This window comes from Hyperolius riggenbachi, chromosome 4 (assembly GCF_040937935.1).
Source record: "Hyperolius riggenbachi isolate aHypRig1 chromosome 4, aHypRig1.pri, whole genome shotgun sequence".
Classification (NCBI taxonomy): domain Eukaryota; kingdom Metazoa; phylum Chordata; class Amphibia; order Anura; family Hyperoliidae; genus Hyperolius; species Hyperolius riggenbachi.
Window position 1 is genome coordinate 191,234,777 of NC_090649.1, and position 26,108 is coordinate 191,260,884.

Sequence of the window (26,108 nt, forward strand, 5' to 3'; positions counted from 1 at the left end):
TAAATTAGGTTGAGAAAAGATTTTACAATGGACAAACATTAACTCAATCATTTATTAATGATTATTGTAAACAAATAAGCAATTTTATTCATGAAGTTACATTCAGTAAAGTTCTTCCTTTAGCTCCGCACACATGACTGTTCTTAGCTGGATCTGTAAGCTACAAACGAATATGCAAGCTTTATCGGATGTCCCTGCAGTCAGTGAGCATACAGGTTATGGTTGGTGCAGAGTGGAGGGAGGCCTGATGGCCGTTTTGCGCATCTGTGCTTCTACGGAGCCCTGGTGTTTTTATTTTTATTGAAATCTTGTTGAGATTTTCCTACCCTTCTCTCTCAGTTCTCAGTATGTGAAACATAATTAGTGACATTCTTACCAACAGGAACTCAATAGAGATTCTAACTACAAAGCCAAATGCAAGTGAAGTGCTGTTTAAAATCTGATTCTGTACCCTTATCTAAAATCAGCCATTCTAATTGGTTGTTGGGGAAGTTCTATTATAGATAATCTATTCAACACTACGAGTATCGAAGGCGGCACTTCCTCTAGTGACTACTGGAGTCTATCTTAAAGAGGAACTCCAGTGAAAATAATTTAATATAAAAAGGTGCTTAATTTTTACAATAATTATGTATACATGATTTAGTCAGAGTTTGCTCATTGTAAAATCTTTCCTCTCCCAGATTCACATTCTGACATGTATTACATGGTGACATTGTTACTGTGGGCAGATTATGTAGCTGTTCTGGCTTTAACAGACAGCTATAAACAGCCATTTCCTGTGTGTGTCATTGTTACATTGTGGCAGTTTGCCCAGAGTACCGTACGGTACCAGAGCCTCTTGTGGGAGGGGTTTCAGCACAAAATCAGTCATACAGCGCCCCCTGATGGTCTGTTTGTGAAAATCATTATATTTTTCATGTAAAAGTGGGTATCAGCTACTGATTGGGATAAAGTTCAATTCTTGGTCGGAGTTTCTCTTTAACTTGCTGGCACCAGACAAGTGCTCACACTTGAGCTAGCTATTGGCTCTCTTATCAAAGCTACTGAACTGGGTACTGTGCTTCTAGAATTAGTAGAATGCATTTAGAGCTGCCTGAACACAAGGTGACACAAGTCACTGACTGTGACATAAACATGCATGTTTGTATTGGCTGAGAATGTTAAGGGGCCCATACACCTAACGATTTTCCCGCCGATATACAGCAGATTCGATCACTGTGATCGAATCTGCTGTGAAATCGTTGCGCAAACGCTGACAGAACGAACGATTTCGGTCCGAAATCAATCGTTCCCGTCGTTCCGTCCGTGCAGAAGATTTGTCTCGATCGCCGGCGGGTCGGGAGTGTGCGTCGATGGTGGCATTCGAATGCCCGACCACCGACGCAATACAGCGGCAATACATTACCTGATCCGGCCGGCGCAATTCCCTGCTCTCCTCTTCTCAGAGCTGGGCTCCGAGTCCGGCTGGCTTCACTGAACTTCCTGTCCCGGCAGGAAGTTTAAACAGTAGAGCGCCCTCTACTGTTTAAACTTCCCCCGGACAGGAAGTTCAGTGAAGCTGGAGCCAAGCGCGGAGAAGAGGAAAGCGGGGACTCGTGCCGGCCAGATCAGGTAATGTATGCAGGGGGGGATCTGAGATGCTGAAATCGATTCACAATCTGTTTGCAGTAAAGGCAGCCATACGATCCCTCTCTGATCAGATTCGATCAGAGAGGGATGTATCTGTTGGTCGATCTGATGGCAAATCGACCAGTGTATGGCCACCTTTAGCTTGTGCACTGTAAATAGTTGTCTAGCATAGCATGATCCTTTTGCTGGGAACTACAAAGCCATTGGCAAGGAAAATCATATTGTGCTGCTCTGTCTTTAGCCTGATATTTATTGACAGGTTGTCTCTTCAGAGTACACATAGTCCTAGAGCTATTTCACCATTCAGTTGTTAACTAGTCAGTTATCGTCTCAATTTATACTCAGCTTACAGCTGTTACCCAAATAAAAAATAAATAAATAAATATATATATATATATATATTTATTTTTTTAAATGTAGCTCTCAGCTGCATTTTTGAAAGCATTATCTTACCCCTGGATCAATGCTGGCCAGTGGCATAGCAATAGGATGGCAGTGGTCTCAACTGCACTGGGGCCCTGGGGCCAGAGTAGGCCCTCCCTCAACCGCCGCTATAAATGCTTTGAATCAGGCCTGGTCACAGGAGCCTATAGGCACAGATGTCCTGGCACCCTAGACTTTGCCCTCCATGAGCCTACAAACCCCCAACCGAACCGCACCGCAAGTCTGCTGGCTGACCCAGCAGTGTTAGGTAGCCAGAGCTACCCTCACTATCAAGTTGCAAAAGGAAGAAGGGAGGAAGGAACTCAAGGAGCAGAATGAGATGCCTTTCTATCATCAGGCGCCTGTAGGCTCGTGCCTACAGTGCCTTATGGTAAATCCAGCCCTGCTTTGAATGATGATAATGATTAACCAGCTGTTCCCCATCCCCTTCTTGCATCTCTGGCACTGTGTTGTCCTTAGCAGGTTTTGGTGCGCCGTATCAATTATTATGTAGAGTGCTTGGGTGGGGCCCCATGTAAAACTTGCATCGGGGCCTATAGCACCTTAGTTATGCCACTGATAGTGAATAATGTAATGCTGGATCTGCGTTAGTAGCCATGTTTCTGGCAGCATGTCTCAGCCTGGAGACTGCTACTGTTTTCATTGGGCTGGTGCTCTCCTTCAGATGCTCTGCTTCTCAGGAGACTCCCTTTTACTGTTATTTTTACAATATTTTTGAGGCAATTGTGTTTTTACCAGATGCCTTCTCCGATTTCTGCCCAGCCTTACTAGATGCCTTGTGCTATTGCTCCCCAGCCTTACCAGATGCCTTGTGCTATTGCTGCCCAGCCTTGCCAGATGCCTTGTGCTATTGCTGCCCAGCCTTGCCAGATGCCTTGTGCTATTGCTGCTCAGCCTTGCCAGATGCCTTGTGCTATTGCTGCTCAGCCTTGCCAGATGCCTTGTGCTATTGCTGCCCAGCCTTACCAGATGCCTTGCGCTATTGCTGCTCAGCCTTGCCAGATGCCTTGTGCTATTGCTCCCCAGCCTTACCAGATGCCTTGTGCTATTGCTGCCCAGCCTTGCCAGATGCCTTGTGCTATTGCTGCTCAGCCTTGCCAGATGCCTTGTGCTATTGCTCCCCAGCCTTGCCAGATGCCTTGCGCTATTGCTGCTCAGCCTTGCCAGATGCCTTGTGCTATTGCTCCCCAGCCTTGCCAGATGCCTTGGCTTGTAGGGAGATAAAATATAGAGAAACCGAGAGCCCAATATAGTGTAGTATGTCAAAACATAAGTGAAGTAAGGCAAATCAGTGAGAAGAATATACTCACAAACGTGGGTTACCACACAGGCAACCACTGTATAGGCAGGTGAGGAGATTAGACCTGTCCTCACTCAGGATTAAGAAGTCGCTCTCTGTAGATAAGAAAAAGGGGTAGATCACCCCTCCACCAGGGGTGGACACCATATAGCAGTAGGAGAACAGAGGCGCCAGCAGGATAAAAGTGGATAAAAACTTTAAAATTTGCTTGGAGGAAGTGGTGGACTTACCTCCATAAAGCAGACACGAAAGACTGTCTTTATAATAGTAATCACATTTATTATATGGTACCCCAAAAGTGCAACGCGTTTCGCAGGCCGAGCCCGCTTCATCAGGCAATAAAGTGGGGACAAAACAGAATTCCAGCAGTAGCAGGTGTAGCGCCTCAGAGGCACTACACCTGCTACTGCTGGAATTCTGTTTTGTCCCCACTTTATTGCCTGATGAAGCGGGCTCGGCCTGCGAAACGCGTTGCACTTTTGGGGTACCATATAATAAATGTGATTACTATTATAAAGACAGTCTTTCGTGTCTGCTTTATGGAGGTAAGTCCACCACTTCCTCCAAGCAAATTTTAAAGTTTTTATCCACTTTTATCCTGCTGGCGCCTCTGTTCTCCTACTGCTTTGCCAGATGCCTTGCGCTATTGCTGCCCAGCCTTACCAGATGCCTTGTGCTATTGCTGCCCAGCCTTACCAGATGCCTAGCGCTATTGTTGCCCAGCCTTACCAGATGCCTTGCGCTATTGCTCCCCAGCCTTGCCAGATGCCTAGCGCTATTGTTGCCCAGCCTTACCAGATGCCTTGCGCTATTGTTGCTCAGCCTTACCAGATGCCTTGTGCTATTGTTGCCCAGCCTTACCAGATGCCTTGCGCTATTGCTCCCCAGCCTTGCCAGATGCCTTGTGCTATTGCTGCCCAGCCTTACCAGATGCCTTGCGCTATTGTTGCTCAGCCTTACCAGATGCCTTGTGCTATTGTTGCTCAGCCTTGCCAGATGCCTTGTGCTATTGCTGCCCAGCCTTACCAGATGCCTTGCGCTATTGTTGCCCAGCCTTACCAGATGCCTTGTGCTATTGCTGCCCAGCCTTACCAGATGCCTTGCGCTATTGCTGCCCAGCCTTACAAGATGCCTTGCGCTATTGTTGCTCAGCCTTACCAGATGTATTGTGCCATTGTTGCCCAGCCTTACCAGATTCATTGCGCTATTGTTGCCCAGCCTTACCAGATGCCTTACGCTATTGTTGCTCAGCCTTACCAGATGCCTTGTGCTATTGCTGCCCAGCCTTACGAGATGCCTTGCGCTATTGTTGCACAGCCTTACCAGACGCCTTGTGCTATTGTTGCCCAGCCTTACCAGATGCCTTGTGCTATTGCTGCCCAGCCTTACCAGATGCCTTGTGCTATTGCTGCCCAGCCTTACCAGATGCATTGCGCTATTGTTGCCCAGCCTTACCAGATGCCTAGCGCTATTGTTGCCCAGCCTTACCAGATGCCTTGCGCTATTGCTGCCCTGCCTTACCAGATGCCTTGTGCTACTGCTGCCCAGCCTCATCAGATGCCTTGTGCTATTGCTGCCCAACCTTATCAGATGCCTCGGTGTATTGCTGCCCAGCCTCAGAAAAACGATCGGAAATCTGAACTGACCTATTGGAAATTGGCAGTCTAACCGTCAATCTGATGGGAAATTGCATTGTGTGTACCAGGCATTATGTTCAGCCTCACCAGATGACTTCTGCCACTGCTGGTGAGTTTCACCAGAAGACTGAGCTTTCAGTTCCTGAATTACTACATGTAGACCTTTTGATTAACAAGCATCTGGTTTCTGAGTTTCTGCCCCCAGCATCTGAGTTCCAGCCTCCTCAGATTACTTTAGTTGCTCCTGCCAGCGTCTATGAATAATTCTGATGTCTCCTGGCTAGTCTCCACACTTCCTATTTATCTTCAGGGAATCTCATATAGTCTAGGTGCCTGTGGTCACCCTGGTCCTGTGGTTCATGCTGCCCGAGGTCTTGGTTTCCTTCTAGGGAACAGAGTGATTAATGTCACCTACTCTATCAGTAATCTTACCACATCCACCAGTTCTGACCCACGTTCTCTTGGTCTGCTACTACTCTTAGATGTGTCTCATAGCCCTGTTGATTTTGCTACCATGGTGGCCTCTTAAAGGTGTGAAATGCTTGTTTTTTTTTTCTTGGTCATCTGGGCACAGTGGCCATGCTCCTAGATGCTGGAAAGTAACCCCATGGGGCCACCCATGCCTCCAAGCAACCTAGGGATGTGCCTACCTACCTTGTTAGGGGTTTCAGTAATTCAATCTGGAGTGTTTGCATGCTAGTGCCTTACACCTTAACCACTTAAGGACCAGGGGATTTTTGGCTAATCTGTGCTGTGTGGGCTCTCCAGCCTGCAGCACAGATCGTGATTGTGGCAGGGCGATCAGACTTCCCCCCTTTTTTCCCCACTAGGGGGATGTTCTGCTAGGGGGGTCTGATCGCCGCTGCTCTGTGTGGCTGAGCAGGGGGGGCTCCTCAAAGCCCCCCTCAACCGCGATATTCCTCCCTCCCTCTCCTTCCCTCCCTCTCGCTCTGGCTGTGGGCGGCACAGGACGGTGATCCGTCCTGTACCGCCTCTAATAGGCTTTAGCCTATCAGACGCCAGCGATCCCCGGCCAAGCAGAGGCCGAGGATCGCCGATCTCCTTTACGGCGCTGCTGCGACAGCAGCGCCGTATGATGTAAACACAGGGGATTTCTTCCCCGCATGTTTACAATTAGCCTGCGAGCCGCGATCGGAGGCTCGCAGGCTGTTCACGGGTACCTCTATGTCCCCTCAGAACAATTCATCCCCTGCAGCTCCCCCAAAATATTGTCAAGCTGCTTGTCGGTCCTGTGTTACAGGAAGGGGCATCCTTAGTGTGAGAAGCATTCCCACTACATGCCTATTACAGTCTCTGAAACGCCCCTTCCCTATCTCCAGCTTAATAAAAACCCAAGTGCATGAGAGGACCTACTGAGCATGCCTGAAGCTCAGGTCCTCGTGTGTGTGTGTGTGTGTGTGTGTGTGTGTGTGTGTGTGTGTGTGTGTGTGTGTGTGTGTGTGTGTGTGTGTGTGTGTGTGTGTGTGTGTGTGTGTGTGTGTGTGTGTGTGTGTGTGTGTGTGTGTGTGTGTGTGTGTGTGTGTGTGTGTGTGTGTGTGTGTGTGTGTGTGTGTGTGTGACCTGGAAATAGTTCTGGGGTAGCGGCCATTTTGCTTTTCTAATGCTTGTAAATAGACAACAGATTGGGGGGAAGCGGCGCGTCATGATCCGGAGCATGACCGGTATTCGGTTGTGTGTTGTTTTTTTTAATGACCATTTTGTGTGTTTCTGCTTGATACATACTGTCTTCCCAGAACTACTAATTCCTGATATTTTATTTGTGGCTTTGACCCAGTGCACGGTTTCTGGCCTTTTTATTTGTTCTGATTTTGCTCTGGCTTACCTGCTTCTGTATATATTGTAATTTTGTATATAATCACTATGTAACCACCAAACAATGTTGGAGCTAACAATGGAGGTCTAAAGAATACACGTTACTATATAAACAAAAAATATATATAATTAAGACAAATATGTACAAAAATAAATACATTAATGAAAAGCTAGTAAACTACAGAAGTGGGCACAACCCAGAAGTACAGTGGTTGATTTGAAACAATTAGATAAGTTCATATCTTTCTAGAAAAAATAACGAAACAGTTATTATGCAACCATTGCCAATAAGTACAAAAGGTCAATCCATTAAAAGAGGTAGATGAACACTCCTTATCAGCCAACACTGAAAAGCTAATCTTGTGTGAAGTTCAGCAACCTGGAACCTAGCAATGACACTGTATGGACAAAACTTTAGCTTATGAATCAGCATATTCCCACAAACATTCCAAAGTAATACAGACATACATCAGCTGATCGTGTGTATCATAGGACTATGAGAAGTATCCAGTAGTATGAAGTCAGATCTTCTGACAGCAAAGGACTAATACACAGAAGATGACTTGGATGCTGTATAATACAAAACAGTAATAGTTATGGTAGGAAAGTAGCATTTTCAAAAGAGAGACCAAAATGAATCTTAATTTTAAGGAGTGTATTGTTTAGCTCAATGAAGCTAATAAAAAAACATTAGAAGGTGGCGTAGTGGATAGCACTTTCATCTTGCAGCGCTGGGTCCACGGTTTGTATCCCTGCCAGGGTTCTACCTGCAAGGAGTTTGTATGTTCTCCCTGTGTCTATGTAGGTTTCCTCTGGGCACTCCAGTTTCCTCCCACATCCCAAAAACATACAGATAAAAGAAGTGGCTTCCCCTTAAATTTATTCTAGATTTTAGCAGACAAATGACTATGGTAGGGATTGGATTGTGAGTTCCCTTGAGGGACAGTTAGTGACAAGATATACTCTGTACAGCGCTGCAGAAGATGTCAAGTGCTATATAAATTCTACATAATAATAATAATTACCCTGAATGCTCAAATCTGAGTGAATTTGTATTAGTTATTAATACAAAAAGGTGAAGCCTGCAAACTTACATTTCATAAGGATCTCAGTTCAGGTTCGGCATTCTGTTGTGCTTCTGTGGCATCAAGAATCGCTGGATTATAGTACAGTTAGTAAGGAACCATTTATTACACAGGTGATAAAGCTGTTTTAGTTATTTTGGTTATAAATGATGTGAGCTATTGGAAATTCGAGCTCTATGAATAGTGCTTGGAGGCTAGTAAAGCAAAATTACCACTAAGTTGTGAGCAGGCACCAGATTTATGGAGACCTGTAGTGAAAGGGTTATTGTAGTTCTGAGTTAGGTAGGAGTTTTGTGCAGGTGTTATGGGCTGGGCTATAGGTCAGTCATATGGGCATACAGCCTGACCTATAGTCATTGACCAGACAAGCCTGACAGATTTTCAAAGTAATGTCCATGTTTTCCTATGGCTCAGTTCCCGCAATTCGCGTTTTAACTGAAAGGTTTTTTTTTGCAATGTTCTGCTATGGAAAAAATGCATACCAACGCACACTAACACATTAAGTGTAAAAGGACCCTAAACCTGTGGCTCCTTACAGCCCACTGGAGTTGTCCTGTGCCCACGATGTCCTCCTTATCCCCTCCGGCCAGCAGCGGTGACCCCCGCAAAGCTGGCCTGTCGCCTGCAATCACCCGCTAATGCACATTAGACACCAGGGAACTTTTCTAAAGGAGGTCACTAGACATCGAGGTTGGTCTCAGTGTTTCATTTCGGCCCACTTTGTATTTGAGTTTGACACACCTACTTTAGAGGGATTTATTTTCTTTCTTATTTTTTTTTTTAGATTAAATATGGAGCAAGTGTTAGACAAACGCTTAGGTCTATAAATACATTAGTATAATGGAAAACTAAGCCGCAGACCTGTCATCCCATTACATTTATTTTATGCAGTTAATTCACTGAGACCATCAGTTTCCATGCTCCACAGGCTTGCGTTCTCTGGATAGAATGGGTTCCATTCACTGGCCCAAGTAAAATGAAATGAAGCTGAGGATTCTGTTAAGTTTGCCCCTAGGACAAATACTGAATGGAAAATGTTTAAAGATTTGTTCAGCATTATTTCATGATCCCTAACCTTTTGTTATAGGCGTTTTTAATCTTATGACTGGTGTGGTGAATGAAGTGTTGTGGAGATGTAGCTGAAAAGCAGAGAGTTGAGTGAAACCATTACAAGTGACAGGCAGCCTATTGGGCCAATCAGATTGCAGTGATCACGTCCTTTAATGAGACTGGACCAGAAGGCGCTCAGGGCGGGAGGAGTGGAGCCGTCATTAAGTTACTATCGTTCGCTATGCTGCAATACAGCAGCATAGCTTGTGCTGAGTGCCCAGTCTCCTTATTACACACCCTACCCTGCCACTAGCGCACGTTGCGTGCACGGGGACTATTAGTAGAATTAGCAGGGAGAATTAAAGCACGTTGATTCACTAGGGCGCGTAACAGTAGCTAACTCGCGCTGTTACGCCGTGTTATGCTTAGTGAATCAAGCCCGTAGTGTCTTATCCATACATTGCCTGGCTACCAATTTCTTAACTTTTTGCCGACCGCATCACGCCGATGGGCGTGGCCGCGGCGGCAGCCCCTGGACCGCCTAACGGCGATTGGCGTAAAGTCCTGGGGCTCTGCTTTGCAGAAGATCGCGCGCATGGTGCGCGTGCATCTCCTGCTTGGGGGGCGGAGCTCCGCCCCACCTTCAGTCTCCGAGTGGCTATTGCCGCTTGGGAGACTGTTAGACGGCGTGGTCGCCGTCTATTTACATGTACAGCGCTGCGATCGGCAGCAGCGCTGCACTGGGGACAGCCGTGGGGGAAAAGAGAGCGATCGGCTGTCATAGGCAGAAGCCTATGACAGCCAATCGCCATAATTGGCTGGCTGTGGGAGGGAGGGAGGGGAGATAGTTAAAGAAACAGGTTTTTTTAATAAAAAAAAACAACAATAATATGTATTAAAAAATAAATAAACATGGGGGGGAGCGATCAGACCCCACCAACAGAGAGCTCTGTTGGTGGGGAGAAAAGGGGGGGTAATCACTTGTGTGCTGTGTTGTGTGGCCCTGCAGCTTAGCCTTAAAGCTGCAGTGGCCTATTTTACTAAAAATGGCCTGGTCACTAGGGGGGTTTAGCCTTGCGGTCCTCAAGATGTTAATACTCTATCATATCTCAGAGTCAAACTCCTGCAGGATAGAAGGGTTTGGTAGTTCAAGTACATTTCTAGATCTACCTTTCCAGTCTGAGCTTTTACTCACAATACTGTTATGTATATATGTTACGGCCAGAACCCGAAGTCTTGCCACTTCAGGCTCTGGCCGGTTACAACGCAAAGTAGCCAGCTGATTCGGCCAATATACAAAACGGCCATGAATTTTGGACTTTGGCCGGCCAGAACGCGTTGTGACTGAACGTGGCCGGCCAAGTCCCGAAGTTTCCTGCACCGCTCCCCACCGCCAGGAAGCCCGGCTCACCGCTCCTTCCCTGCTGCTGTTACTATTAGACCTCAGATCAGGGCGACCGGACCGGGGAAGCAGTGACATCATTGATCACTTCCGCATATGAAGTGTATGGGTCCGGGCGGGTAGCGTGCGCGCTGCTCTGCCTCTTTCCGCCTCTCTGGCCGCCCTGATCGAATGTCTGAGTAGCGCTGGCAGCCTCGAGCAAAGCCCTCCTCTCCAGCCCAGCAAAGCACCCCCAGCCTAAATGGCACCCAGCAAAGTGCACAGCAAAGCTGCCTCAGCTATGCAAAGCCACCCACCCACCATGCAAAGCACCCAGCAAAGACCCCCCAGCCATGCAAAGCCACCCACCATGCAAAGTGCACAGCAAAGCACCCAGCAAAGACCCCCCCAGCCATGCAAAGCCCCCCCCCCCCCCCGACCATGCAAAGTGCACAGCAAAGCACCCCCAGCCATGCAAAGCATCCAGCAAAGACCCCCCAGTTATGCAAAGCCGCCCCCCCCCCTTCCCCACCACCATGCAAAGTTCCCAGCAAAGACCCCACCCCCCCACCATGCAAAGCGCCAAGCAAACCCATGCATTCCCCCTCACCTGTGACTAATCACCACTGTAATTTGATCTCTCCCCTGTGTCACCTAACTGCCACAGCAAAGCAGCTAATTTAAAAGCACAGGATGTTAACAATATGTCTGCTCCCAAGAAAGCATGAGGTACACACACTGCAGATTTATTGCAGGATTTGTATCAGCTGTAACTAAGAAATGCTTTTCTTTAAAAAAGATTATTAAGCTGTATCTTTCAGAGCAGAGAGGAAGTTCCCAGTGCCATTTCTGATTTTGGCAGTAACATACAGTATATATTTTTTTCCGGATTTTTGGTTGATACTCTGATTCATTTTCATTATTGGTATAAATAGTGGCAATGCAATGTGCTGCCACACGAGATGATAAATTTAAAGGAATATTTGAGTCTAAAAAATATATATGTATTTTAACTTACCTGTGGCTCCTTGCAGCCCCCTGGAGTCATCCTGTGCCTACAATGTCCTCCTTATACCCTCCAGCCAGCAGCAGTGACCCTCGCAAAGCTGGCCCGTCACCATCAGTTGCCCGCTACTGCACCGGCACGGCCCTGAGCCGTCCGCTGCCAGCAGCGCTCTGCGCATTTTCACGTACTGCGCTGAACACTCCTGGCTGCGGGAGCGCGATCAGGGTGCGCGCGGCTCTGGGCCTGTTGGCAATGGGCCAGCTTTGCAGAGATTGACTTTGCAGAAATCCGAGGGGGTCAGGAGGACATTGTGGGCACAGGACGACTCCAGAGGGCTACAAGAATCCCCAGGTAAGTTAAAATCATCCTTTTTTAGACTTAAATATTTCTTTAACCACTTGAGGACTGCAGTGTTAACAACCCCCCCCCCCCCCCCCCCGCCCCAGTGACCAGGCCATTTTTTGTTAAATAGGCCACTGCAGCTTTAAGGCCAAGCTGCAGGGCCATACAACTCAGCACACAAGTTATCCCCCCCCCCTTTTCTCCCCACCATCGTGCGCGTGATCTCCTGCTAGCCCTATAGATGGCCGTTCACGCCAATGGCTGTGGAACAGTCCTGGGGCTGCCGTACTGCTCACGCCAATTGGCGTGGAGCAGTTGGCAAGTAGTTAAATTATCCTTTTTCCAACTTCCATGCAAACTTAACGTTGTTTGGAACTAAGCAAATGTGCAGAAAGTGCATTTGATAGGTCCAATTTCAGGCTGCATACAATTTAAAATGGCATAAGAAAAATTAGTATCTCACTGACTAGTTGCCACTTGCTGAGTGCTGTGATAGTGGCATTGGAGTCATTACGTTTTGTGTGGCTGCCATGCGACTGTGCATAAAGTGTAGAAAGCAGTACGATATCGCACTGTACTATAATGCAGTGCACTGATGTGAACATCGGGCAGTCGCTTCAGAGCATGTCAATAGATTTTTCCATCATAGGATGTTATGTAGGTAAGAAAACAAAGATTTGTAAAACATTTTAGTCATTTCTACCTGCATACGTTTATTAGCTAACAATAAAAAAGATTTGAGATTTAATCCTTTATAAATAAAGTGCCCTTTCAGCCCAAAAAGGAAAAAAAGAAGTAGTCAAGATGAAAAAGTTAGATATTTACCTCAGTAGGGGAAAGCCTGTGGATGGTCCAGAGGCTTCCCCAGTTTTCATACATACCTCCAGCACTGCACTGGGACCCTCGATCTTCTTACACATATATTTCATAAGGTACTATTTAAGGAAAAGCTCACGCAACTAATGCTAATAGTTCTGGCATACACATGCAATTAAAAATTGTATGCAAATTTGAGGTAGGACAATCAAATTCACTTCCTGGTCATTTTCACTTTCCCATTACCAATCTGCATACAATTTACATATTTTTTTCATGATGAAGGTCTGGGCGCTCTAAGAAGCATATGATGCACCTTAGGCCGAGAGGCGGTTTGTTGGTCCCTTCTCTGATAAATTACTTTAGAGCTGCCCGGCTTGCTCACATCCCACCTATGCAAGCTGGGGTTCATGCTCCGATCTGGATCCAAATAGAGACAGACCTCCTATATCCCTACTCCCAATCTTCTATGGTTTGGTCCTCCCTATCCAACATACATGCCTTTCTCAGGATTCTCCCTGCCACCTACTTTTCCTAAACTTATGGAAGAAATATAAATCTAAACTGTCCATTCAAGTTCCACATTCTTTATTAGTGGATTTAAGAGGCAATCCTGATTTCATGCTGGATACGGGCTCAGGTCTGAAATGGCTAGCTGACCGTAAGCAATTTCAACTCAACATTTTGTGGCTGGTGACAAGCTCACACCCATGCAGTCCATAGTTACACAAACTGATCTTTCCTTTAATATGATTTTCCTATTCACCCAGGTTTATCATTACTAATCCCTAAGGGACACCTTGATCTATACACTATCTACTGAGAATTGGGGCACTAACACACCTCTAGAGGGTGGAATTATATCATATTATATTCAGAGCTTGTCACTTCCCCAAAAAAAACCTATACAGTTGGTCCTCTCTGGCTGGGACACTATATTATATTTGATGGGAGCGTCCATGTGCCATTACCTGTTGGAATAAGGTAAGCTATTTAACTTTTCAGGTTCTCCAATGTCCTTTCAATAGGCATCCAGCTATTCTACTTTTGGGGCATAAAAAAGGGTCCACAAGAGTGTGTTTGTTATTTACCTGAAAAGTTGTGATCCCTCTCACTATGCCTAAATATTTTCTGTTATTGTGATGCCTTCCCCCCTGTGTGCGTCGTTATTGCAGAATTATGAAGATGTTGCTCAATATACCTTCTTGAAACTAAATTGACACAATAACTGGAATTATACATGTCTGGTGGTTAGAAATTTTGCTTGGCAGTACTCAAGCCCCAGCTTTTGAACTTTGTGGGATCTCCCAATGTTTGCCTTATTTTTCTTCCATAGCCCAAAAACGTAATGGTAATTTAACAGCTTTCTACCTATAGCTGGCTTAAAAACGTGGTAGTGCTGCTAGATAAATGTACAGTATAATAATTATCATTGTGACAGCAATTTTGTATGCCATACACTGTTTTTCAAACTGATTCCCAGCTTCCAACAAACTTATCTGATGCTTCTGTATTTGCAGTGGGACTTTGAAGATTTAGATCAAAACTGGAACAAAGACTCCGATTTTCCAACGATTCAGCCTACAGATAATTCTGTTGTGAATGTCGTACATTTTAATTCTGACAATACGCTTCCGTCCACTCCATGGCCAAGCTTCAAAAATTTTAAAACCATTAAAAACAATAAGAAAGGACGATCTACAGCTATGACAAAAACAGAACAGAAGTGAAAATAAAAAATCTTTATTCTGTACTCGGTGCAAAGATGTTTTTTTTACACGTGTCGCTGGCTGGAAATACATTTATTAATGCTATTACACGCTTTTGGGATCAATTTTTATATATACATATTTTTAGCCAACATGATAAGCAATACTTACAGGTCAGTACAGTACATGATAATTTACAAGAATTAAACTTCTACCCCCCTATTTATCTGTACCACTTTAAGGTAATGTTCAGTTACAATATTATTATTCATAGAAGACTTTTACCATTTACTTTTGTCATCACAATTAAAGAAAAGTTTACTGTCTATTTTGTCTCTTGTAGTGTGTTTTCTGTGTAAAGAAGCAAATATATATTTTAAGTGCAACTGCCAGGGCCGGATTTGTACTCTTTACCGCCCAAGACTAATGTCACCAGCCGCCCCCCCCCCCCCCCTTTCAGTATAGCTAGCGAGATAACCCCTATCCAGTTCCCTCCAATATAGGTAGCCAGATATACACCTCCTTCCCTCTCATGTAAGTAGCCTGATGACCCCTTCCCCTCCCGTATAGGTAGCTGGATGACTCCCATTCCCCCTCTTTCAGTACAGCTTGCCTCCACACTGCTGCAGCCATCAGTGTCGCTCACTTCTCACCTCATCTCCAGTGCAGAAGCTTCCTCTTCCCCTCCATCTCCAATGCTGCCCAAGTCTATAGCTGCCCGACACAACACCAACGTGAACAGAGAGCAAGGTGGCCTCCGCACAGGTGGCTGGCAGAGGGAGATTAGGCGCTCACCTGATCTCCCTGCATTGCAGCATTTGCAAATGCTGCACCAATTTAGCCCACTTTGGTGCCCTTGTTCCTGTACTGCCCTAGGCCATGGCCTAGGTGGCCTTGGCCTAAACCCGGCCCTGGCAACTGCAATATCATGCACCACTCACAAGTGAAATAGCAACACCCTGAAGGAATGCACATAGCCATATGAAAATCACTTTACTGGTAGAAGAGAGAGTTATGCGTTTTCATAAGTCACAGATCCCATGACACCCACTTTCAGGTGAGGCCCATCCTGGAGCTGTGTGACCCGAATTTGTCATGAATGTATTTGCCATGTGTTTTGGGCATGACGTGAGCAGCATCCAGCGATGTGTGGCAGGATAGGACGCAAGAACATCAGAGAACACTACAGACTATGTAAGTGGAATCACTTTTAAGCTGTTCTTCTCAATACAGTAGTGATAAACTATAAGGGAGGGTTCACACTTGTTTGTGTGGAAAACACAAGTGTTGCTTTCAGACACTTTCATCTGCATTTAAACGCTCTGCTCTCAGACACTGCACTTTCATCTGCATTTAAGTGCGCTGCTCTCAGACACTATGCACTTTCATCTGCATTTAAACACGCTGCTCTCAAACACTATGCACTTTCATCTGCATTTAAGTGCGCTGCTCTCAGACACTATGCACTTTCATCTGCATTTAAAGATGCGCGTTTTTCCTCTAGCTAATAATTATCAATGAGAAAAAGCACACAGTGTTTAAGATTATGCTGCATGTTGTAATTCTTTTCTGCATGCTAAAAACGCATTAAAGTGTGACTTAGTCCATTGATTAACATGGGTTCTCTGCTTAAAGAGGAACTGTAGTGAAAATAATGTAATGAATAAAATAGCTTATTATTTAGAAAGTATTTAGTCGGTGTTTGCCCATTGCAAAATCTTTCCTCTCCCTGATTTACTTGCTAAAATTAATCACAGGCAGCAACATCTCCCGTACTGGCAGGTGATCTCTGCAGAATGTACGTTTAATGAGAATTCTATGCACAGAGGGAGATATTGCTTGCTTAGCGGTTGGTAACAGGCGTTATTTCCCACAATGCAATTAGGTTCAGAGACAGCAAACTGTGAGGACCGTGGTCATGACATCACACTGTGGGAGGGGTTTCACCACAATATCAGCCACACAAACCCCCTGATGATCTATTCGAGAAGAGATGAAGATTTCTCATGGGAAAAGGGGTATTGTCTCCTGATTGGAATGAAGTTCAATCCTTGGTTAAAGTTCTCTTTAAATGCTTTTAAAAGTGTGAGCCATTTTGCGGTGAACGTAAAATTTTCTTTACCGGTGGAAACTACATTAGAAATTTTTATACAGTTACAGGAGAATGAGAATGGTTGTACATAAGCATAGTGAATTTTACCTGAGAAAACTTATGAGCATTTTTGGGGGCTAAACACGCTTTAGTTCTGCACCTGCGCAGTACAGCCCGGACAACGTGGACTTAATTGACAGCGGCGCTCGCTCAAGCGCAGTAGAGGACGGCCTGGCGAGACACCGTCAGGGACCTCGGGCTGGTGGCTGAGAGCGGAGCTGCGGTGTGGGACATGTCAGCTGTGAGAGGCTGGAGGAAGGCCCAGGTAAGTAGAGGGGGAAAGTGTTTATTTGCTTGATGACTCCTTTAAATAATAAAACAGCATTTTTAGCAATAATATGTAAATGTAAACTCAATCCTTCAACAAAAGTGAAGAACCAAAGGAATCACCACTCAAACTTTAGATTAGTTTTTGATTTGGCTATGGTGTTCTGGGTGGATAGGGCATTTATTTATTTGTACTCATCTTTCTCCAACTCAAGGACCGGCCTCAATCCTGCAGTGTGGTGCCGGTCCTTGAGTTGGAGATTGTGGTGACCCCTTGGATACTGGGGTGTGACCTAGGCACACCGTTGATTGCTCATTTTGGTGCTCCTGACCACCTTGGTTTCTTTTGTACTCATCTTTGTAATAAGTTAATTTCAAAATAAAGAAAAACAGTTCCTTTTGTGCCAGTCCAATCTTTCAGTGTTTTCAAACTATGCTAGTCTATCCTGACTGAACCAGTCAGGCCTCTACTATGTATGCTGAACATTACCTCCAGGACTTGTGTAATTTGTTTTCTACCCTATGTAGCCAAGATACTAATGCTGTGCTCTCTTCAGACTTTGTTATTGGCTTGTTTATACCAAGCTTACTCATTATCTCTTTTGTAATGATCTACCACTTCCTTCATATTCTGGCATGTGCTCTCTGTAGTCTCCCGAACCACTGCTCATAAATGTGTCTAATGATTAGCTTACATGTAATTCCTCTTAACTGGTTTACTATTCTTCTTTAAGAGTTCCTGTCTAGTGTTGATCAAACATTTGTTCTCCAGTTGATCAGTCTGTCCAGTCAGGGCCAAACCTGTTTTCACTTAAAAGAATACATATTGCTCCTTCATATCTCTTACCAGATTACCTATGCTGTCTCACTGAAGGAAAAAATATAAACCTGGGAAACCTTCATTCATCAAATGTCACCGTTATCTTAAAAGTGGGTACTGATGTTTAAACTATGTGTGTAAATATCACATGATGGAATTCTCATGTCATGTGATATTTATTACATGCTCAAGATGTCAGGGTCATGAGGACACTGCATGATACAAATATCATCAATAATAAAGAGTGGGACGTTCCCTTGCCCTGCCTTTACAAAATTGCTATTCATTAAAGGAAACATCCGAGGTAGAAAAAAAAAATGAGAGCTACTTACCCGGGGCTTCTTCCAGCCCCTGGCAGCCGATATGTCCCTCGCTACAGCTCTGGAGTCGCCTCCGTTTCAGATGCCGACCTTGCCAAGTCGGCATCTACTGCGCCTGCACCGCTGTCAATCACTCTCACGTTGTCTGGAGTGTTCTGCACAGGCACAGTACTACTGGAAGCCCCGGGTAAGTAGCTCTCTTTTTTTTTTTCTATCTCCGATGCTTCCTTTAACTATTTCTCAGATGACCAGAGATCACCAAAGGTAAAGGTGGAGCCTTTATTTTGGCACTGCATGGTTTTCAGCTTTTGTGAGCTAGTAGGAAGTCTAATGGACCCTTTCATCAGTTGAGTGAGCAGATTGCTCACCAGGTTGAAAGACTGGCCAATGTGACACAACGTCTGATATGATGTGAACCCTGGATTATGGAAAGTGATCCTGTTTGTCATAAACTTTACTGGCAAACCTAACTGGGAACTGGCCAATGTGACACAACGTCTGATATGATGTGAACCCTGGATTATGAAAAGTGATCCTCTTTGTCATAAACTTTACTGGCAAACCTACCTGGGAACCTAAACTAAACTGAAAAAAAAAGTTTCACTTACCTGGGGCTTCTACCAGCCCCCTGCTGTGCCTGCGCCATCCTGAAAAGATCCTCTGGTCCCCGCGGTGGCTGAGTTTCGATTTCGACGACAGAGCACAGGATGCTCGTGGGAGCGTGATCCAAGGACACAGGTGGCCGACTCTCGATCATGTTAGTACAGCCTTTTGTAACGGTTCATGGTTTACTTCTTCACAACTTGTCAAATCTACTGGCCATTCAGTTTTGCTGGTGGTACCTATTGATTAATTAAAATCATTAGTATATTATGTCCTACTTAGGACAGTGGGTATGTGCTTCTGTTAGCAATCCAGTAAGGTCTTTGTGAACTATACTTTTTAAAAGAATCTCTCGTGTCCCTGCAGTGTGGTACCTTTGCACGTTTGCTGTCTAAGAATATGCCTGCCTTTTTAGAGATAAAATCGATAGAACAAAACAGGAAGTTGAATCACTCTACACTTGCCACCCCAAATGCTCTCAAGATCTAGACTTCCCACATTCCCCTCTCTTTCTTTCATCCGATTACAAGGGATGAAGTCTGGTCTCTCCTAGCCTGTTCCTGTCTCAATACCTGCATTCTTAATGCTATTTCCTCACATTCTGTTCCTTCTGTTTATGGTGTCCTTTCATCGCTTAAAACAGAAATTTGGTATTTTTTTAACTTCCTTTGAAAAAGAACAACTAAATATAAGGAATAATCTACTGTGAAAATAGATCTATAGCCACACTACAAATCATTAGTAAATCAAGTTATAAAATGTTACAATATCACCATAAAAAATTGCTGAGGATATGAAGGTTGATACAACACTCTGGATGCCTAAATAAAACAGATGACGAAGCAACAGCCAAGCACTGTTGTATTATCACTATTGTATTTTCACGTAGCCCACTTACTTGTGTTCCTCTTCATTATCCCTTCTCCCCTTTCTAGATACTTCCTAGCTATAGCTAGAAGCGTGTCTGTACAGCACTCATATATTGCAGTTTGACCCTAACAATTGCAACGTTTGTCAAGGGCAACACACACAGGCCCCTGTTCAATTCACCTTTTCTTCTAAGTTTTCTCCTGGGTGATAATTTTTCATCTTCTGTTTAAAAAAAACTTGTCAGCATTCTAACAATTGAAAACGTACCAAAAAATAGGCGATAAAGGTACCAAAAAAATAGGTGAAAAGGTAGTGTCAAAATTATTTTGAGTATTTTCTTGCTTGCTGGTGGCTTAAAAGGCATTTTATGGACAAGGGCCCATATGCAACTAACTTTTTGTCCCAATGCGACAATCCAGCCCCCGATCTCGTCTACAAGACGGTAAAAGACCGTTTGCTGGATCGTCAGAAGAAGGTAGTAATGCGACAATGTGACAGAGCGTGCCAATCCCATCTAATCTGCTCCCGTTAGCATTAGCAGGAAGTACGGTGAGCAGACTGACAAAGATTGGTCGCACAACTGCCGACAATATGTAATGTGACAATCACTCCCCAATCCCGTATTACTAGGCTATTGTTGCCATGCAGGTCTCGAGCACTAGAGACTTCTGGAGACAGATTCACTGTGTGCGTAGTAAACAGTTAAGATTGGTTGGAGGTGCCCATACATGTACAATCCCGATTGTATGTACAATCGGTAAACAAAAATATAAATTTTGCGCTGGAAATCGGGTAATTTCACTGCCACCACTCTCTGATTTGATAGGGCGAAGAGACCCCAACGCTATCATAATACGGTAGCCAGCCAGATCACGTTCGACATGCTCCAGTCACCGTTCGGGGAATAGTCACTTCCGAAGGCTTAAAGACTGTGAGCAATGTGACGTTTAAAGAAAGGTTACTGGGTCCATATATGATGCAATCTCAATTGTATGTCCAATTGATAAACTAAAGTTATCAATTTCGCACAGGAAATCGGGTACTAGCTAATCCTAGAAGGAAGAAACTGTTATTTACAACCTAGCTAGCTACATACACACAGTTTAAATTTAACCCACAGATAAGTATAGCTGTCCGGCAGAACAGATTGGTTTGATAGAAAGAGAGTAGAGATGAAAGAGAAACAGAGTGTGTTAATGTACAGTTCAAATACAGTTATTGGTAGTCCTTGCGGCAATTGCAAGTTTTGGTGAAAAGTCCAAGATGGAGATTTGTGAGAAATAATCCAAGGGATTTTTTTTTTTGCCAGTGTCCAGCTGGCTTGCCAGTTGATGTTAATTCGACGTCAGATTTAGGAATCTGGATACCATTGTTATGAAGATGACACACAACTGTATCTGTCCTTCAAGCCTGGCACCCAAGATCCATCAGCATCCATAAATGCGTGTCTAGTGGATTTACAAAATTGGATGAACACCAGCTGGTTGAGGCTGAACTCTGACAAAACAGAGGTGTTGGTGGTAGGTGGTCCACACATGATGGATAAAGTTCAAAATGCTCACCACCTTAAACTAGCAATTGAGGCGATACCGTACAGTATAAAGACTGGGAGAAGAGCGCTATAAAAATATTATTGTTATTGTTGTTATTGTTACTTTTCTCCAAGGTGATATTTTCATAACTTGTTAATTAAATGCCTTTTAAACCAGCAGCAAGTAAGAAAATACTCAAAATAATTTTTATATAACATTTTCACCTACTTTTTGGTGCTTTTTCATTACAAAGTGGTGAAACATTATTTTAAAGAGAAGATGAAAAATTATCTCCTAGGAGAAAACGCAAGAGAAAATGGTCCATATGCAATTAACTTTTTCTCCTGAATTTTCTCCTTGGAGATATTTTTTTCTTCTTGTATTTAAAATATTTTTTCAGCAATTTGCAATTGAAAAAGTACCAAAAAGTAGGTGAAAAAGTACTGTCAAAATTATTTCGTGTATTTTCTTGCTGGTGGTTTAAAAAGTATTTTATTGACAATTTGTGAAAATATCACCTAGGAGAAAACCTTGGAGAAAAAGTGAATTAAATAAGTGTACGAGCCTTTAAAGGGACCCTGAGCAGGTCAAAAAAAGCTATAATGAACTTACCTGGGGCTTCCTCCAGCCCCTTGTAGTCCATGACTTTCCTCGTTGTTCTCCAGGCTCCCTTCATTCTTCCCTGGTGGCTCCATTAGAGCGGCGACTTTGACTGAAGTCTCAGTTACTGCGCATGTGAGTGCTCTGTCTGTGCGCTCCCATCTCACTTGCGCGCCCGTCGCCGTAAGCGTACTGCAAACACGGGGTTCATTCTTTTCTTAAACCGCGCATGGGCAATACACTTATGGTGACAGGTATGCGAGTGAGATGGGCGTGCGGAGGGGCCACGCAAGTGCACTAGCGGCGACTGCAGCCAAAGTCGTTGCTCTAACGGAACCGCTGGGGGAAGAACGGAGGGAGCCCAGAGGACACCGAGAGATGTCACCGACTACTAGGGGCTGGTGGAAGCCCCGGGTAAGTTCATTATGGCTTTTTTTGACCTGATCAGGGTCCCTTTAAAGATATTGGCCTATATGCAATTATCTTTTTCTCCTGAAGTGATAGTTTCTTACCTTGTCCATATAAGGCCTTTTAAATCACCAGCAAGCAAGAAAATACTTAAAATAATTTTGATAGTACTTTTTCACCTACTTTTTGATACTTTTTAATTGCAAAGTACTGAAAAGTTATTTTAAAGATAAGATGAAAATGTATCTCCTAGGAGAAAACTAGGTAGAAAAAGTTAATTACATTGGGTCAGATTAAATTCAATTTTTCTCCTTAGTTTTCTCCTGGGGGGGTAATTTTTTTATCTTCTATTTAGAATTACTTTTCAGCACTCTGCAATTCAAAAAGGACGGAGAAGTAGGTGAAAAAGTACTGTTAGAATTATTGAGTACTTTCTTGCTTGTTGGTGGCTTAAAAAGCATTTTATTGACAAGATGTGACATATCACCTAGGAGAAAACTTAGGAGAAAAAGTGAATAGAATCGGCCCATTTTAAAGGATCACTGACCCGAAAATCTGATAATTTAAAATACATGTAAACAGATACAAATATAAAGCATATTTCTTCCAGAGTAAAATGAGCCATGAATTACTTTTCTTGTATGTTGCTGTCATTTACAGTAGGTAGTTGAAATCTGACATTACCGACAGGTTTTGGGCTAGTCCATCTCTCCTTAGGGGATTATCACTATGGCCTTTATTCTTTATAGAGAAACTTCTTAAAAAATGTATAAAAAGATGCTGGCCAGCCTCTGTGCTCGCTGCACACTTTTTTTGGCAGTTGAACGGAGCAACTGCCATTCACAAAGTGCTTTTGAAAATAAAGAGAACCCTGAGAATCCCCCATGAGGAGATGGGCTAGTCCAAAACCTGTTGGTTCTGTCAGATTTCTACTACTTACTGTAATGGTTAGCGGAGATACCGCCACAGAGGCAAGCGGCATGGCGGTTATCTCCGCGTATCAGCCGGCGGCCTCAGCCGCGCAGTTACATGCTGGTGCTCTGCCTGGTCCTTCTATTGCACACAGATTGAGGGCTACGCGCGCCAGGCGACAGGACCTTTATGCGAATAGAAAGGGAGTCAGCTGACTCCAACATTATGCTGGATTGGCTGAATGACTGGGGCGGCGCTGTGGAGCACTTCTGTATATACCAGCCTGTCAGTTGCTCCGTGTCTGCTGTTGCGAATGCTAACGTGTTAGCGCTCAGACCTTAGTCAGATCCCAAAGTGTGCTAGAACCAGCTGGAGCTGGGGATCCACACTTAGCCAGATTCTGTTGATAGCTTAAAGTACTAATTGCATTGTATTATCTGTTATGACCTTCTGCTTGCCTTGACTATTCTCCTGCTTTTCTGATTCTGTACTTTCGCCTATCTGATCCAGTTGGCGACTCTGCCTGAACTTAAACTCTGAGTTAGCCTTCTATCTTTGTACTGTATCTGTCTGTACGTTGCCGCTCCTGCCTGTCTGACTATCCTGTACTCACCAGTGGGTCAGCCACTGGTGAGGGATTCTAGTATTGTATCACCTGCTCCTCAGGTGAAACCCTGACTGCAGCACAGTCTTAATCACCTGCCCCTAAGGTGATCATTACTTGCAGCATCTTTGTAAACACCTGCTCCTCAGGTGTCCACTGGCTGCAGTACAGTCTTAGCACCTGCTCCTCAGGTGCAAGCCCTGACTACAGTACAGTCTTAGCACCTGCTCCTTAGGTGCAAGCCCTGACTACAGTACAGTCTTAAACGCCTGCTCCTCAGGTGTCCACTGGCTGCAGTACAGTCTTAACACCTACTCCTCAGGTGTAAGCCCTGGCTGCAGTACAGTCTGAGTCTCTCGCTCCTCGGGTGATCTTAGCTGTACTGAATCACATATCCAGCTTGCTGGGTGAATACTCTTGTGTTCTATTGAGATACCTATCACCACCAGCTCCTCTGGGGTATCTCTATCATTACTGTTGCACCAAACATCTGTTCTTACATTGGTTATCCTGGTTCTGGCTATGCTAGTATTATTGGTGATTCTGCAGATCACACATAATCAGGTATAGCATCTGTAATATTGGTGATACTGCAGATCACCAATAATCAGAGAAATCTGTTCTCGCTGACACCAATCGTTAAACTTACCTACTGTAAATGACATTAATATAGGAGAAAAGTAATTTATGGTTAATTTTACTCTGGAAGAAACATACTTCTTATTTGTTTATGGTAACATATTTTAAGTTTTTCGCAACAGTGGTGTTTTAAATAATTTCCAGGTTCTGTTTCAGACTAATAGTGGTCAATACAAAATGTTTTGGGCCAAGGACTAATGTCCTTTTTTGTCTTCCTATTAAACCAGCCCCGATTTAATTTTTTTTGTATGAAATGGTTTCAGAGACATTTATGAAGGTGATGGTATGTCCTGCAAACTGTTATACATACAGTATATATATTTAGGAAACTCCACTCACATACTTTTCACTGCTCCTTTACAAGCATAAGATGGATTGCCTACATTAGTATGAAATCTGAAAAATAAGACAATAGACAGATTTGAGTACACAATGGAAGGAAATTCTTTGCCTGTATTGCCTTTTCCCATTAAGATAAGATAGTAAGGATACTTCATTTATTTTCACACACTAATCTACCACAATGCTAATGTCCTCATTGACTGATGGCCTTTGAGTGGACCTTGATCGGAGGTTCAAGCTCAATGGTCATTTGTAAAAATGACAATAGACTGTTTCCTAGAATAAAGCTGTTAAATTGCCAAGTTTTCCAAATGAAGAATGTTCACATACAAGACAGTGATTGTATATGTAAAACATACCAAATATTGATAAATCATACATAAGTACAATGCTAACTCATAAACTAACACAAGCCTACACATTTCAAACCCTAAAATTAAGAGCGAAGCAATGGGCCCATTTGGACTTAATGATTATGTGGACATGTCCTGTTATTTGGACTCATAGGAATTAGTAAACAGTTTAACATGCTTCCATGATTTAGAAGTTGATGCATAGACAGGAAAAATCCCTAGATTTGTTTGGTGTCTTTTATTAGTAACTGTCCTGGAGGTAGTGGCTGGATAGTGTAAGTCGTGGCTGGATGGTATAATGGTTAAGGGCTCTGACACAGGAGACCTGGGTTCGAATCTCAGCTCTCCCTGTTCAGTAAGCCAGCACCTATTCAGTAGGAGACCTTAGGCAAGACTCCCTAACACTGCTACTGTCTATAGAGCGCATCCTAGTGGCTGCAGCTCTAGCGTTTTAAGTCCACCTGGAGAAAAGCGCGATATAAATGTTATTTGTCTAGTAGAGGAAGGAAATAAAATGTAATTGTTTTATTAGGTGGTAGGACTAATATAGAAGGAGGGCTACTCTTTGATGTATGCTGAGTGTTGTATTGGAGTGATTTTTTTGCCTATAGTAGGATTGAAAACATGAAGTTTTTGTAATGTAGCAATGTTTGCAGTTACACCCAAATATCAATATTTATCATATACTCTCCAATCCTCTGTACGTTTTGATATATGCTTACAACACACGTGGTGCTATAAATATTATAACAATAGGACTTTTGATAATTATTTAGCTGATTTAATTAATAAATATATTTACCCAATTTTTATGCATCTTTATGCATGTGTGTTCTTAAAGAACAACTATCAAAGAAACTGTTTTCTGTAAACCCCACATATCTATAGAGCTTTTAGCCAGCAATATTAAAATGCTTTTCAGAGGTCTCTCAGCACAGCCTGTGCAGAAAAAAAACTGTTTACCAGCTGTTTTGTAACACTTTTGTATATGCATTGGTGGGAGGGGGAGGTAGAGCTGAACTGTAACCTGGCTGTAAACTGTTTACACTGCGTGGCAGAGAGAGACACACAGACAGGAACACAGAGCTTTAGCTGATGATTATTTACACACATTTGAAGCTGTATTTTTGCTTTCATTCTGAACAGATTCCACTCACAGTATTAGAGACAGTTAAGATTGTTTCTGTATGCTGGATGTGCTGGGCACTGTCCTCCATAGTAATGCCCTCAGTGAGCAGCACTTTGTAAATGTCATAAAACATGAAAAGATTAAAAAAAGGCTTTGTATTGCTATTTGCTAATAATTACTGAAAATATATGTGGCATAACTTGAAAGTTATCTAAAAGATACCCTTTCCACCCTTTTTCTCTTGCAGGTACTCTCTTTGCGGGTGATTAACAGGTATTACCTGTACTCCAGCACATTAGGTTTTTTCTCTTTATGCGCCTAG

At 43.8% G+C, this 26,108-nt stretch overlaps 1 protein-coding gene across 3 annotated transcripts in view; it reads left to right on the forward strand.

Moving 5' to 3' along the window:
• Positions 1–14,520, forward strand: part of TMEM44 (transmembrane protein 44) — a 61,012-nt gene extending 46,492 nt beyond the window's left edge. For 2 of the 3 annotated variants that reach the window (XM_068279318.1, XM_068279320.1), the window contains exon 10: positions 14,047–14,520. In XM_068279318.1, the coding sequence (XP_068135419.1) occupies positions 14,047–14,256 (210 nt within the window). In that variant the 3' untranslated portion in view covers positions 14,257–14,520. The remainder of the gene's footprint in view (positions 1–14,046) is intronic. The other variant, XM_068279319.1, reaches the window with a different exon arrangement.
• The last annotated feature ends 11,588 nt before the right edge of the window (positions 14,521–26,108 follow it).